At 38.3% G+C, this 15,716-nt stretch overlaps 1 protein-coding gene across 25 annotated transcripts in view; it reads left to right on the forward strand.

Moving 5' to 3' along the window:
• ARMC8 (armadillo repeat containing 8) overlaps window positions 1–15,716 on the forward strand; it is a 53,292-nt gene that overhangs the window by 23,552 nt on the left and 14,024 nt on the right. For 14 of the 25 annotated variants that reach the window (XR_014933138.1, XR_014933142.1, XR_014933139.1 and 11 more), the window contains 8 exons: window positions 78–193; window positions 2,074–2,166; window positions 5,772–5,831; window positions 6,462–6,542; window positions 8,614–8,689; window positions 8,780–8,870; window positions 12,407–12,467; window positions 13,509–13,709. Coding sequence is in view for 19 of the 25 variants with exons in the window: in XM_085512625.1 (XP_085368751.1) it covers window positions 78–193; window positions 2,074–2,166; window positions 5,772–5,831; window positions 6,462–6,542; window positions 8,614–8,689; window positions 8,780–8,870; window positions 12,407–12,467; window positions 13,509–13,709 (779 nt within the window). In the remaining 6 variants the exon portion in view is untranslated. The remainder of the gene's footprint in view (window positions 1–77; window positions 194–2,073; window positions 2,167–5,771; window positions 5,832–6,461; window positions 6,543–8,613; window positions 8,690–8,779; window positions 8,871–12,406; window positions 12,468–13,508; window positions 13,710–15,716) is intronic. The other 11 variants (XR_014933141.1, XR_014933143.1, XM_015870981.3 and 8 more) reach the window with 3 other exon arrangements.

A 15,716-nucleotide genomic window follows, 5' to 3' on the forward strand; every position in this document is an offset into this window, starting at 1 on the left:
TCTTTGTTTGTTGTAAATTAATAACAAATTGTTAGTGGTTGTTTGAGTATTCAGATCAGCAAATGAAACTGAATTAGTTTTTTCTTTATTTATAGGATTACTGTCACCAGATTTGAAGTTTATAGAAGCCTGCCTACGATGTCTCCGTACCATATTCATCAGTCCTGTAACTCCAGAGGATCTTCTATACACAGTAAGTTGTAAGCAGAGTGTTCTGTCCTGTTAATTGTAATGCTGTTCAGTGTGTTTAAGTCTGTAGAGATGAGACTGCCTAAGATTAATGGAAAATGATAAGAATCTGTTTTAATGGGTCAAGTGTGCAAACCCACAGAGGAGTTCTGGGGGTGTCAGTCTATTTTGCTTTAACTTAAGGAAGGAGACACTTTCAGGTTTGGGGATCTGTTAGCACTACTGAAGATTTAAGCTGAAGATTTAATGTGAACAAGGTTGGCTCATTAGATGTTTCTGGTTTCTCATGGAACTTTGCTATTGTGGTATATGTCCCACAGGCAGTACCTGCAGGCTCACTTTGTTAAGGACAATCATGGTTATGACCACTAGTGCAGTTAAAACATACTTGGGGATTTAATATCTAGTGTTACCCCTCAGCCAAACCAGCTGCTCACAGGCCTTTTGGATTCTGCAGTTGAGAAGCAATCAGTGTTTGTATATCTGCTATACAGAAAGGCAGATCAGGTGCAACTACTTCAAACCAGACCCTAGTAATATTTCTTAGAATAGTTTGTCCTTTGCTCTTCTTGTGCATGCAACCATGCAGCAGGTATATAGGGCTGGTCTGTCTGGAAGAATTCCAGTTCCTAGTAAGTAATTTTTTCTGTCAGACCCTGAACTGGCAAATGGGTCTCTGTGCTGTGTTGATCCCCTTCAGCTGTTAAGAAAAAAGCATTTGAAACCAAAGTTGCTTTTGTTCTCAGTATAATTTTTATATATGATTTATTTTTTGTTCTCAGTATAATTTATTTACTCTACCTTTCTGTTTTCTGTTGTGATGTGCAAGGCTACGTTGTTGGCAGCAAAGTTTTCTGAAGTCCATCTGCTAAATTCTCAATTTATATTCATATACATCTTAAAAATAAAGGTGAATATTGCAGAACTTCGTTAATCCCAAATGTGGGTATTAATAGAAGGGACTTGAGCACATTTATTTTGCTCATATAGAAAAGTATTGCTGGAAATTTTCCAAGTAATTGGAAAATAAGCCCTCAGAAAAAGCTCTCATAGCATTTGGGTTGTTGTTACTTTCATCACTATAAAAGTAGCTAATGAGCATGAAGAATGTGCTCTAATTTTAACCCATTTCTTCCCCACAAAGAGTGTTGCAATTAATCAGTTGCTCTCCTGCAGGTAGAACTGTCTCACTTAGTTGTGTATGGTCAACTTATACTGTAAGTTCTTTGGCCAAGAAGAATTGTTCAGTTCTTTCATCTCCTTTGTTAGGCACCCTTTATCTCACAGAGTTAATTCAGTTTTCTACCCTTCCAAACTAAAATGGTTGGTATTGCTTTTAATGTCATCATCTGACTTGAGAGGTACTGGTAAAACTAACAGAGAGCTTTCAAATATCATCATTTGGTAATTTAGCAGAGAGCTTAAAAAGTAGATAGATGTGTTTTCATGAGACAACTTCAAGTTTAGTGATTTTATTTTGCTGTGATGTATTTGGAATTCTCTGGCATTGCTATAACAGTGCCTAAACCAAGGGGAATTATTAATTCATTGCCCTGTACTAATCAGTCAGTGGGTGTCACAGAATTACAGATTTGCAGGCAGTGTAGGGTTTTTTCCTTTTTCCCCTTCTATTTATTCATTGTTTGCTCATGAAGTAAAGATTCTGGAGGCATAAACAGGTTTTATATCTAACATGAATTTCTGAGGATGTCTTATGTATCTTCTGTACTACTTCAGTGGTCTTGTGTGCAAGTTCCAGTGAGTGAAATACTTAATAGGGAATATAGAATGCAGAATTGAGTACCCTTCTAAGTAACAAGTTATTAACAAACTATAGTGAAATGGTCTTAATGCCTTATTTTTTTTTTTCTGACTTGCTTTCAGGATGCTACAGTTATCTCACACCTCATGGCGCTGCTCAGTAGGTCTCGATATACGCAAGAATACATATGTCAGATCTTCTCACACTGCTGCAAAGTAAGGAGGAGAATACGTGTTCTCTGTGAGACTTGTTGTGTTTCTGGCACATAAGAATCTGTGTAAGATACCACCTCTTTCGGCAGGCATATTAGAACAGTAATGGCTGAACTCCTGTTGTCCTAGATTTGCTATCACACTGGGTGTAATAGATGGTTCTCTGCAGTAAAGCCAAGTATGGAAATAACGGATTTTTGAGATGTAAATATCTTTGGCTACTAAACTACATCAGCAGTCGAGGCAAATATCAGTCATCACTACTAACAGTAGTTAGCATGGGATAACAGTATAGGAAGGTTTTGTTTTTATTTCTCTGGAAATCTCAAAAAACATGTGAACTTCTCTTTGCAAAGGGCTTTCATCTCCTACCACACCGGCTGTTTTAAACCAAGAGAAGGGTTTACAAGAAGTACTGTAGGTTGAGGGGAAGAATGCTATTCCCAGCTGAGCTGTACCAGTTACAGGTTTATCCTGATAAATGTTTGTTCCTGCTGTGTAATGCAATTTCCCTAATATAGGGATTATAATTTACCAACAACTCTACCTCAGGTACATTCTTGTTCTCATGTTGCTGTCTTCTAGTCCTAAGGCACTCCTTGTCTGCATCTCTCCCTATATCCCTTAGTTTCTCTCACACAACTTTTATGAAAAACGTTGTTTCTTTTGGTAGTTATTGTACCTGGTGGGTATAAAGTAACTGATTCCGTTCGGTGTGGAAAACCAAAATTGTTTAGCATCTGTCCTTTATAGCTACATTTTATGACTAAAGACAGATAGACTGTATTTATCTGCTGGACTGGCAAGTAACAGTGTTCAAATTTCTTGAATTGCTAAGTATTTACCTCCAAAAATATGTCTCATAATTGAAAAATGAGTCTTCTGGGGCTGTAAATTATTTCTTTGTTTGTCTTTGCCTTGGCATGTGTGTTCATCCAATTCAGTTTCTTCTGTTACATGAAACTGAAGACTGTAAAGCAATTTAAAAATTGAACTCAGCTGCTAATATGTAGAGTATTGTTGAAAGCAAGCTGCACTATATAAGCTGGGCTATCCTATGCTGGACTATATAAGCTCGATCTGTAGTTAATATTAGAAAATAAATTTGGTATTTTAAGTAAGATGCACCGGTGCCATTCCTTTCTGCTGTGGGAAGGTTGTCACACAAGGTGTTTTGATTGTTTCCGTCTTGACCTGATGGGAACAAGTAAGTTGTACCTGTCTAGTGACAAACACGGGCACCTCAAGTTTAAATAGGCCTTGACAGTGCCTGTAATAGAGAGTAATGACTGAAAGATCAGGCCATGTTGGCACATAAGGGAAATAACACAGGACTGACAGTATATGGATGCAGAAGTCTGTTGATCCAGGTGGAACTTAGCTCAGTGGCAGAAGCCTTGATGACTGAGTGCAAACTGCTGAGTAATGTCAGTTAACTAACCCAGCTTGAACACACTTGTCATCTTCTTCTATGTGAGCAGCTTCCTTTTAACTCTGTGAACTCCTGCTGACTTGCCTCTCAAATGTATAGTTAATAAAACAGTAGCCCAGTCACATAATAAGAGGAGAATAAGCAAGGTCTTATGAAGTCACCTGTTTTCAGCACCACTCCAAACAACAAATCCTGCTCCAGCTCAAACAAAACTTGGAGTGAATGTTTTGAAAAATCCCAAGGTTTTGGAATGAAAAGGTGACATTGTAAACAGGCAGAAACCTGAATGCGCAATAAAAGCAGAGTGATGGGTATGAAGGATGGGGTCTGTATCTGTAGAATAAATACCTTGCTGCAGAGCAAAGAAAAATATTTGTAATTAAGCTCATTTCTTGTTCTGGCTAATGCCCCTTTCTTCCTTACTTTGATTATTTCTTGGATTTCCTATCTGGGAAATAAGGTGTAAAATCAATTGTTGTATTCTGGAGTGATAAAATATTTCTAGTGCAGGCAAGCAGAACTTGCAGGGATTTTCTGATGTATGTGGAAAGTACATTCTTATTTAAAAGTATCGAATACTTCTGAAAGAACATTTTAAAATGAAGTTTCCATCTCCTACGCTAAAAAAAAACATGACTGAGAACCCTGTATAATTTTTCCCTGGATAAATAAGTTAGTACGAGGCTTGTAATTCAGATAAGCCTTAACATATTAGTGTATGTATCAATGTTTGTATTTTTTTCTTCGTATTAATAAATACACACAAAATGATGGCGTATCACAGCTCCTGTCCTCCTTGTTTCTACATACTCTTCTCTGCTTAGATCTTGTTCTCCATTCTGTCTCTTCCTGGTCAGAGAGTTTTGTTTGGTCAAGCTTTTGGGGTTCCTTCTTTCTTACCTGCTCGAATTGCAGCTTAGACCTGTTTTCCTTAGCTAGGACATCCTTAATTCAGGTTCCTAGCATATTGCTGTTGTTGTCTGCTTCAAGTTCATGCTTTTATTGCTTTTCACTGCATTTTTGGAGTTAAAATTGAGCAGTGGAATATGTTGACTCTGGAGAAGAGCCATCTTAAGGACAGTGTTGGTTTACAGGGGGAAATGATACAGATTTCAGCATACATAGCTACGACTCTATCAACATGTAATCAAAACCAAGCAAACTGAAACTGGATTGTGTTCAAGGCATGCTAAAATGCAAGTCAAAACTTTTAAAGGTCCTCTCTATCACAGTTGATTTATTTCCAGAGAAAGTAACGTGAGTAGGTCAGCTTTACTGTTTTAAACATCAAATTAGAAGGATGTGGTATGCATTTGGAAACAAGCAGTTGTATAAACAGTTTGAAAAGATAGTGTTGGAAAATTATTTTGAATGTGGTGGTATCTCTGTATAAGTTCACCAGTGGTTGAAAATTAAACTCATCTAGGAGAGATGCAGGGTAAAGCCTGTAATCAGGGCAGTTTCCTCCTAAGCTCATTCTGAGAATGATTTCTTATGTGATCCTAGGCCTGAACCAAGATTCATTTGCACTTCCATATCTGCATCTAAAATTTTGTTATGGAATGAATTGTTAGACTCTTCTATCCTACTGCTTTCATGAAAATCAGAGTTTTGATAGAAAATAATGCAAGGAATGTGATTTGTCTCTCATTGAAATATTTCATCACTCAATCACCTCTGGGGAAAAGAAGACCGTAGAATAGAATGGTTGGAAGGGACCTTAAAGATCATCTAGTTCCAAATATGCTGAAAGGGGGTTTCGGATCCTTGAAATAGAATTGGCTCCTGCAACTCTGATAGGATGCCCAGAGAAAAACAAAGCCAAAAGGCCCTGCTATTAAGCTGGTGTCTGAGATGCTTGGAATTAGAAAGGAAGGATGGATACACTGTAATCTGAAGATATCACCTGTGTATTTGAAGCTGTCTGCATCACAGTTAGAACTCAGCCTGCGTGCGCATTGAACAAGCAGAATTGGTGTGTGCATACACAATGTGTATGTGAAAGCATCCAATCTGTACGTCAGCTTCTGCAGCTATGAATACAGAGTTTGACATCTGCATCTCATTGAAAAAGTCACTAATGCCTATGGATTACTAGAACAATCTAGGTCAATATGATTTTTTTTTTTAACTTCTGAGTTCATATTTTTCACATATTTCAATATCTGTTCTTCAGCTTCAACACTGGCATAGCTGCGGCTTTAAGTCATTGCCTCAGCCACTTCTGTGTGCCAATGTAAGTTGTTTTCCTACTTCAACCATGCTATTTTGATTGTGTTTTTTTTTTATAGAAAGCTCTTGGTGGCAGTAGCAGCTGAAGCATCTCTTAAAGCACCAGATATGTAATTCTCATGCTCTTTTTCTTAGAGTGAGGGATGTTCCAAAAATGTTCTTTTGAATACAAAGAGAATCTGATTTCAGCTGAATCTCAAATGTGGAAATGAAGTGTCACTTATGCTTACTAGGGTGTGTACATATGCCCATAAACCCAGCCGGGTTTGAGCAAGAAATTGAGTGAAGATACTTTCTGCGTTTGCAGAGTAGTCAAGAAAATGTATCAGGGTATGATTAATGGTGTGACATCCCAAAAGGTGGATTCCAGTTGTGCCCGTGTTTAATGTAGAGGTGGCTAGAGTCACGACTCTACTTCTAAGGAGGAGTTTGCAAGTCTCCCAGGAGACTGTTGAGAGTTAAAAAAATCGGGCTTCTTTCTTGAAAAGATAAGTTGATATACCAACTGATTACGAAACACATGCTGGTGAATCTACCTTTGAATAGTAAAATAATAATAGTTGAGGTAATAGTAATCTTTCACATGTTCCTTATAAATAAATGAATAAATTGCATTTTATATTTTCCTTTGTAGGGTCCAGACCACCAGACAATCTTGTTTAACCACGGAGCTGTTCAGAATATCGCACATCTGTTAGTCTCCACCTCCTACAAAGTAAGACATGAAAATTATTCAGTGTTTTATGAAAGGGATCCCTACGATCATGATAAAAGCTATGTATACATGTATGGCCTAGAACTGTTAACGTGTGGAATGTCTATTTATAGAATCACTTTTACCTGTTGTGTGGGTTTCTGTCAAAATGAGGCCTGTTATTTTGGAATGCTCTGTAAACTTAGGACGTCTTTACTTCAGGCAGATCTGGGATTCATTGATCAGAAGGTCACTTGGCAAGCATAAGGAAAAGAAATCAAAATAAGGCTGGTGTAATTTGCTGAACATTAAAGGAGAAAGAGCAATTAAGCAGAAATGCAATTAAGCAAAATGAGCTGTCCTAAAGAGAAGATACACTTGTAGAAACATGAGCTTGGAATCTGTGAGGGTTACCAGCTACCAATATTTTGTGCTCATTGAGTCTCACAGGCTCCATCCCTTTTTATGCTTTCAAGAGTCCATCCTGGGCTATCAGAAAATGCCATGCTGTTTCATTTTATAAATCCTGTTTGAAGTACGGTATTCTCAGTATTTTGTTACTGGGACTGACAGGTGTGTTTTCTGTCTTTCTGTATTACGTTTTCATCAACCGAAGTCTTTCATTCTGTGTTGTAAGGTGAATGTTCCAAGTTGTGCACCACTTTGAACCATTCCTATTTTTTTTTTAAATAAAGAAATAGGAGCTGGATAAGATTTCTCAGTTGTTTTTTTCAATGTAACTGATGCTCTTCAGGAATTCAAGCCACTTAGTTCTCATCCAACACTGGGTTTGACTGTTCTCAGTGCTTTTTGAAGCACTGAGAAGTCTCTGCTTCCTGTTGCGTTGGTGCATACATTGTATTCATGAAATCATCTGTTCAGTAAACAGAAGTGTTGCCAAATAAGGCTTTTGTTTTGAAGCCATGTATCCATTTCTGCTATTTGTTACTCCTGACTTAAGGCTTCACTGCTATTGATTGTCTTACCTTGACTGTAGTGAGATACAGTATGAATGCTTGGTAGTCTTTGCTGTTGTTGTCTGCCTTCAGAATTTTTGGGAAAGATGAACCTAAACCTAACATGCAACAGTCACAAATGCTTTCTTCAGCGACAGGGATTTTTAGGTTGAAATCTTGCTTCTTAGTGTTATGGTCACACTAAGGAAGTTGTAACAAAAGCATAGAAAGACATCAGCAAAATTTACATATATAGGTTCCTCGTTAACGACTACTACAACATATATAGAACTGTAGCGATTGAAGTCAAAAGACTGTGAACTAAATTAGATTCATTATCTGGGATGATGGTGACGATCTTCCTTGCCTCAAAAAAGAGGTCAGAAGGAAGTCATCTTTAGTAGGCAGTTATGAAGGCTTGATGAACCAAAACTTAGATTCAGATTTGAGGTTACCCAAGGAGGTTGTAGAGTCTCCTTCCTTGGAAATATTCAGAAGCCAGCTGCCCTAGTTGATAGATGAAGTTGAACCAGAAGATATCCAGAGGTCTCTTCCAACCAACCAAAACAATTCAGTGATCCAGCATAGAGAGCTGTGAATCATTAGTGCACGAGTGATAACTGATGTTATGCAATAGCAATGAAACTTACAGTATATTTTTGTTTTAAGATTAGTTTAAAATCAATTTGACTGGATAATCTCTTCAGAAATATTATTAAATTCAACTTTAAAAACTACTGATACAGTGACATGTGTTTCTAATTCCCTCAGGGTACTCATGAATCCTCGAAAGAGGAAGTACTGGATTTATGATATATCTGGGTTTTTTTTTTGCTGTTTACATGCTTGTGTGAAACCACAAATGAAACTAGTGTTTCTGAATGTCTGCTTCCCACATGCCAGTCCTTGCTTGTGTCTTTGAAAACAGTCTACAATGTCAAGTCTGGAATGGTAATTCCAGCAGGGAGATACAGGAGTTAAACTGTGAATTAGATGTTTTATCTGCTTTTCATCCATCTAAATTTCTTACTGGTGATGCAGAATTATTTCTGCTACCTTGTACATCAATACAGTCCTGTTTTACTTTTAAGTTAGCATTTACATCTATGCTTTATGTATTGTTTTTTTTTAAACAGGTTCGAATGCAAGCCTTGAAATGCTTCTCCGTTCTAGCCTTTGAAAACCCACAGGTATCAATGACTCTGGTAAATGGTAAGTATAATGCAACCGCTGCTTTTTTGACACTTACTTTATTGACTGATTGAATTAGTATCACTTTGAGTTCTCTTCCATTACTTACAGTGTCGGTTGACGGAGAACTGTTACCACAAATCTTTGTGAAGATGTTACAAAGGGACAAGCCTATTGAAATGCAGCTCACATCAGCCAAATGGTAATTTTCATCGGGAATTGGAATGCAATAGTGTGCAATATAGTACTTCTTAACTTTTGGTTTTATCCTCACTGCAAGTGAGGGAACTAAAACTTTAGGTAGGAATAATGAAAGATGTTATTTGTATTACCTAGATACTTGAAATATTGTTATCACCTAGTCATCTTATTTTTTCTTGAGCATAAACAAGAAAAAAACCACCTCTGTTTTCTTCAGTTGAACTGCAGTTTTCTCAAGTAGCTTGAATTTGATTATAAGTTTTATGTTAAATAGGTTATAGTCAGTAGTTTGTCCTTACAAAGTATAATACCGAAATGTAATTGTGTACTACCAGATTATGTGCTTGTTACACCACTGTCCTGAGAGTTCGCTTTGGAGACTGTGGCTGTGGTGTATTGAGAACAGTACACCCTCTCCTAAAATAAGAAGAGAGCAAAACACTCTCTCAAATGGTTTAATTAAGCATAGATCGTTTTTTAAACTTCATATGTTCATGCAACAGAATTAGTTACTAATTTATTTTAAAGTTCATCTCTCAACTTTCCCTTTTGATATGGGCAGATTCCTGTATGTTCATGTACCTAATGACTTTGTACCTTGTGACAAAATGTGACTGAATTCTGTAACATTAACACTAGGGTTTCACACTCGATAAGCTGGGAACTAACTCTGCTTAAGACCCTTTTTCTTCTCTTATATTGATGAGATGGAGTAAATAAATGACTTCAGGTGTTTGAAGAGATATGTCACTATGAACTACTAAAATCAAACGAGATTTGAGTGTTTGGTCATTGATGATTTGATTTGGTCTCCTTTAATTCTTTCCATTTACAGCTAGTCCAGATTTTAGTGGCTTATCTTTGGCTTACAGCAATGAGTTCTCTCATTCTATTCACCAAAATAATTTCACTGACACTTGTCAGAGCAAAGGCTTGAGTTTCTGGCTGAGGAATAAGGATGGGGGGAGTAGGAGGATGGTCTCTTTTGTCACGTTGCCAGGTTGTGGCAACTTAACCCATTCATGAAAGCAATTATAAATAAGTGTACGTTTGGGGAGGATTGTTTTAGGAAGGTAATCCCACTGTGTGGTGGGAGGCTGGACTGGGGGCCTCCTGCATTCCCCTCTAGCAAATCAGGTTTTCTTCAGGTACTGAAGGGGAGGCAAGGTAAATTAACTGTCTTGAAGAAGTCTGTTGTGATCGATTTGTGTTTCTTTGGCAGTTCAGAGAAAACAGAGAATTAGGGTTAAAAAACTGAGTTCATGAGAGCAGGTTATTTTTTTTAGCTTAAGATACAATAGCATCGGTTAGTTATGAAGGCAAATTGCAGTTAGAAATCTATTCTGGCTTTGGTTTCTTCTTGTTCTAGGATAAACGCTCTCAGATATGTTGGTATTCTTTACTAATCTGCTTTGATTTGGAAGGATTTGGCTGGAGATTCTCTCATTTTTGGCTCAAATGGACTTTTGAAAGCACAGAAGAAAAAATGTGCAATGAAAAGCAAAAAAAACCCTACAAGAATGAGGGGAACAAACCAGTGTCTTGTGCTTCAAGAGTGGGCTCCTAATTAGCCTGTGGGCAGCCCTCTTTCCTAGGGCACTGAAGGTATCAGTTTCATGACAGTGTAAGGACTTCAAAAATCTACTGGCTTTTCTTCTCTAAATCTGTTCCCTACTTGTATCCCTTAAAGTAAGTCTGTATCTCCCTTCACTTCTTCTAGGCTGGAGTAGTAGGTGAAATTGTAACTGCTTTTCTGATAAAAAATTAAGACTTCACTTTTGATGTGCCAGCTTTTGTTGATTAACGTGGGATTCCTCTCTGGTTTATTGGTAGAGTCCTTAGAATACAGAAGTAGAGTTATTTTGGTGAATTTCTGAAGCCTTCTGCTAAGCTGGTTTTAATCTACATACTGGTATACAGGGATATCTGAGGAAGCTTCCTTTGCTTTTCAGCTGTTGAAGTAGACCTGGAAGATCTGACTTAATACCTCTTGATTGAAATGGAATAAGGATCCTTCATTTGAATGGTGATTTGGGCAAAGAGGGAGCAATAAGTCGGCCTCTTGGTGGAGTGATTTGCACCTATAAGCAGAACAGTTTAGAGAAGAGCACCTTTTCTACTGAAATTAGTGTAATTGCTGCCATCTAAGCCAAGCCTATTTATCTGAAGTACTTTAACTTACTTTGTGTTCGAAGTTGAGTCAGTTTGTCCTGCAAACAGTATCGTAACAGGAATTAATGGCAGCTGCAAGACTGGTGTTCTCCTCCTGATTGTTCAGACGTGGAAATCAGTATTTCCAGCTGTAAGATACAAAGTTTGAACAGAAAAGTTTAGAAAATAATCTCTGTGCTGCCGAGTTGTATCTGTTTAACTTCTGAGTCATAATAGCTAAAATCTCATAATCAATGTATTTTTATTCACATCTGTCATTGGTAGACACTTGGAACAGGTTCAATGATGTTATTAAAGATGTGGGAACTCTGGGTTCTTTTAAAAATCATAGGAATGCAGTGAAACATGGTGCTATTAAGGTTGGCATATTATTATGGGCAATTGTGATTGGCCTTATATATGGTTTCAACCAGTCCAACCAAGAATTGAAATGGTAGTTTTAAGTCACCTTCTTTAAATGGCAGTTGGTGGTTGGTTTTTTTAACCTCCCACTTGCGACACAATAAAAGCTAGTTACAATGGCTTAGTTTGAAAGCTAAAACAAGGTACTTGACTACTCCTGTACTGAGTCTCCTAAATTAATGCCAAGCTCAAATATTTCTGCAGATGACACCAAGCTGGCAGGAAGTGTTGATCTGCCTAGGAAGGCCCTACAGAGCCATCTGGTCATTAGGTACATGAACATACAGGAATCTGCCCATATCAAAAGGGAAAGTTGAGATCTAATGGAACTAGTGATAGGACTAGAGGGAATGACCTCAAGTTGCACCAGGGAGATTCAGGTGGTTGGACATTAGGAAATACTGCTTCTATGAGAGAGTGATAAGGCACTGGAATGGGCTGCCAGGGTGGAGAAATGTTTGAATGTCGTGCTGAGGGACGTGGTTTAGTGGGAAGTATTGGTGATAGGTGGATGGTTGGACTTGATCTTGGAGGACTTTCCCAACCTTGGTGATTCTATGACTTAAACTGTCAGCCCTCTGTTGACCCTCTCCTTATTAGTCCTTTCCTGTGCTGTGGGCAGTATAGGACAGATCTGTGCGTATTGCTGTTTTATCCTAGTGAACATAGTTAACTTTGTTTTGTTATTGTAAGAGATTTGTACATCAGTCGAGCTTCTTGGTTAGTCCTTTTTTTGACCTGTGTGGTGTCCGTGTTGGTCAGTGCTCCAGCAAGATGTTCTGTGCTGTAAATCTCCTTGTAAGTGTGTGTGTTGTAATTTGGTCATGTGCCTACAGTAAGCTCAAATGTATGAAAATCAATCAAAAGGGGAGCACATTTCATTAGTACAGCGAGTTGTTCTGCAGTGTTTTAAGTGCTAAAAACCAAGGATAAGTGAATTTATGTTTTATTGTGTTGTCACAGCCTTACTTCCATGTGCAGAGCTGGAGCAATACGGACAGATGACTCTTGCATCGTTCTTAAGGTGAGCTAGTTAGACGATTCTGTTTAAAACAGCATTTCTATAAGGATCTATTCCTGTTTTTATTTGTCTAGTATAAGAAGTAGTGCAAAGCCTGTTAAATAGGTGATCTCAAAGCACCAAGTTCTAATGATAGTAGTTAAACAAACAGTTGTTCCCTAATTGCCTTAAAACACTTATAGCAGTGTACCTCTTGTAAGAACTTTTAGATACCAAAATGTTGATATCCGGCAATAAATATTCCAAAGTTTGACACACAGCAGTTTAAGGTTTGTAATGATGTAAGTAACTGTTTGTAAGTAACATGGAAACCACATCCCTACCTTGATCTCTGCATGCGAACAAGGCGCTGTTATCTGTTTCAGAAGCAAGTTTCAGAAGACTGTAGTCAAGACAGAAGACAATAGTTATAATGCTTGCACAGTGTATAAAAGGAGCCTGTCAAAATCAGGCTGTTCCTCAAATTTCACAGTAGTTTTGTAAGTTTGTCTGAACATCAGTGCTTCATAACTTGGTTAGGGTTGGGAGAGTTGTCTGCAGCGCGTCAGGAACTGTCCCTATGTCCAGTGTTCTGGTAATGCAGGGGAAAGGGCAGTTTCTTTATAAGATGCTGCACTAAGAAAACACGTTTCAGTGTTAATCGCAGTTGAGTATGGTACATTTACACTGTTTGCTAGGGGGAATTTCGTATCTGCCATTCAAGGTAATTACAGGTGAAAGTCCTCATGTTGGCAGAGTCAAATTTCCATCTCTCCCATCTTTTTAAGCGGATATCCAAAATGCAGTTCATTCCAGTATCATCAGTGTCAGTAGTGACATCTGATCTAAACTCTTTTTCACTGCATGAGAACGTGGTTGAAAGTAGCCTAATGTATACTCAGTATTGCCTGAACAATTTCTCTGTAGTCTTTAAAATACTTTTTGTCTGAAGGTACCTGTTCAAATAGCATTACTGAGAATTGTTTTAAAATAGCTGTTCGAGTTTCTTTATGAACGTAGCTGTTCCAAACAGTATTTTGTTTTTATTCTTTTTAAACTCATCAGACTCTGCCATGTTTGGTTCGAATGTGTAGCAAGGAGAGACTGCTGGAGGAACGAGTAGAAGGAGCAGAAACTCTGGCCTATTTGATTGAAACAGACGTGGAACTTCAGAGAATTGCCAGCATTACTGACCACCTCATTGTCATGCTTGCCGATTACTTCAAGTATCCCAGCTCAGTGAGTGCAATCACTGATATCAAAAGGGTAGGTTCTTCTGCTGAATCTTTGAAAAACAGTAAGAAATGGGCTCAAGGTGTTTCTTTATTCTATTTAGCTCAGCCTTATATCCAAGTTCTTCAATGGAAAGGTTGCCAGACCTAGGCTAGGCCATGACCCTAATGCAACTAGTCCTCAAGTCTTTGTTCATTCTGGAGCCTGTAATATCCAAACAAAGAACTTTGTGTATATTTGGGCTCTACATCTTGTAAGAAGTATTTTGCTGTTCTTTGTGGAACACGGGAAGATGGTTTCTGGATAGTTTAATGCAGCTTCTTCGTAGGATTTTCATGACATTTCCCAATGTAGCAGTGAAATACCGGACAAGGGCATCTGTCATGTTGCCCATGTGCTGAGTTTACAAGGTTTACCTTCAGGAGCCACTGCATTTCGTCTTCATAAGAGATAATAGTCCATGTGATGTGGATGGTGTGAATTCATAGGTGAAGTTGTGGAAAATGTCAAGTTCAGAGATGGTTCTTTCTGTTACGCAGAAAAACCTGGATGCCCTGTATATCATTTCACATTATCTCCAGATGTTATCTGCACTTGCAAGAGGTTGGATAAACAATGATCCAGTATACCTTGGAGGCTTATTATCATAGGTGTTTTAGGAGCTGTTCTATTCCCAGCTGTATATACACTTACCAAAGCACTAGTAGATCAGTCAGTCTTGGAAACAGGATTGTTCTTGATATTCCTTGTAGGGAAGTATCGTTTGTCAATTCCCTTTTTCTCTCATTCAGTTTAAAGAAAGTACCCCAAAGAAGTGGATTACAGAGCCTTTGTTTTTCTTTGAGACTGTCCCCGAGGGTGGACACACCTCTCAGGCTTTCAAGGGATTGAATTGATTCTGCACGTACAGTTGCTTTTAAGTAGATGTAAAAATGCAAATTAAATATTAAAAAAACTGTTGGTTGCACTTTAGATAATAAGCAGAAGGAAAATTAGCATTTGACTGGGAAGCAGTGAGTGTTGGTGGTAGCATCAAAAACATGGCTAAGGTTCTGAACAGGAGTGATTATAGGTATTATGACATGGCTTTAAGTGTTCAGAAAGTCTCTAAAAATAGCCACCTGGAACGGCAGGGTGCTTGTTTGGAGGAGAAGGAAAAAAACTCTTTGAATTACTCCCCAGAAGGTAAAAACAGGATGAGTGTGGACTTTACAGAACAGATTACTTATTGTTGTTAAAATATTAAAAATAGACATAATACATTCTGCTCTAATGGTGTATCTGTACCAGGGGAAATTGTTCGTACAGCTTAATTTTGGACAGTTCTTTCATACCAATAACTTGTCGCTTAATACTGGCATTTTTCTGGCATTTTGAGTAGGCTTAAAATGTTGCTCTGTTATGTGGAACCCTTTGGGTTGGAGTTTGCAAGGGTGTCAATCATAGAGCAGCTCTGCTTGGTAAGGACATGAAGGGATTGTCCAGTTGGCTATTGAGAACTGCTAACAATGGTGATTAAACAGCTTCTCAGTGCATTCAGTTCCAGTGTTCCCCAGGTGAATATCAGTTAGAACCTCACCTGTTCCAATCTGATTATTGTCTCCTCTTTCTTTGCACCTCCATAGAGAGTCCAGCTTCATGTTCTTTGTAGTCTTCTTGAGGTGAAGGCTGCTCTTATGTCTCTGCTCAGCCTTCTCTTCTCCTGGCTGACAACCAGGGTGTTCTCTTTCAGCTAATGCAGGTCTACTATCCCAAAGTCAAGGCTTTGTATGTATTCTGCTTCTTGCCTTGCTCACACCTTGCAGGAGCTGGGATGCCACTATTATCCCTACAGCCAAGTGTTCCCACTTGATTATCATACCCAGTACAGTTGTTCCTGATTTGTGAGTCATGTGTCCCGTGATGCATCACCCTAATTCACTTGCCTAGAACCTGTGTTGTTACCTTCCCCAAACATCTAGTTAGCACTTTGATGTGTTGCCCTTATGACAGGAACTGGAAGTTAACAATCTCCTTAAGCTCTAAGTCCTGTGGTTGAGG

Source organism: Coturnix japonica, chromosome 12, assembly GCF_054131305.1.
Source record: "Coturnix japonica strain WE chromosome 12, WE-NBRP24, whole genome shotgun sequence".
Taxonomy (NCBI): Eukaryota; Metazoa; Chordata; class Aves; order Galliformes; family Phasianidae; genus Coturnix; species Coturnix japonica.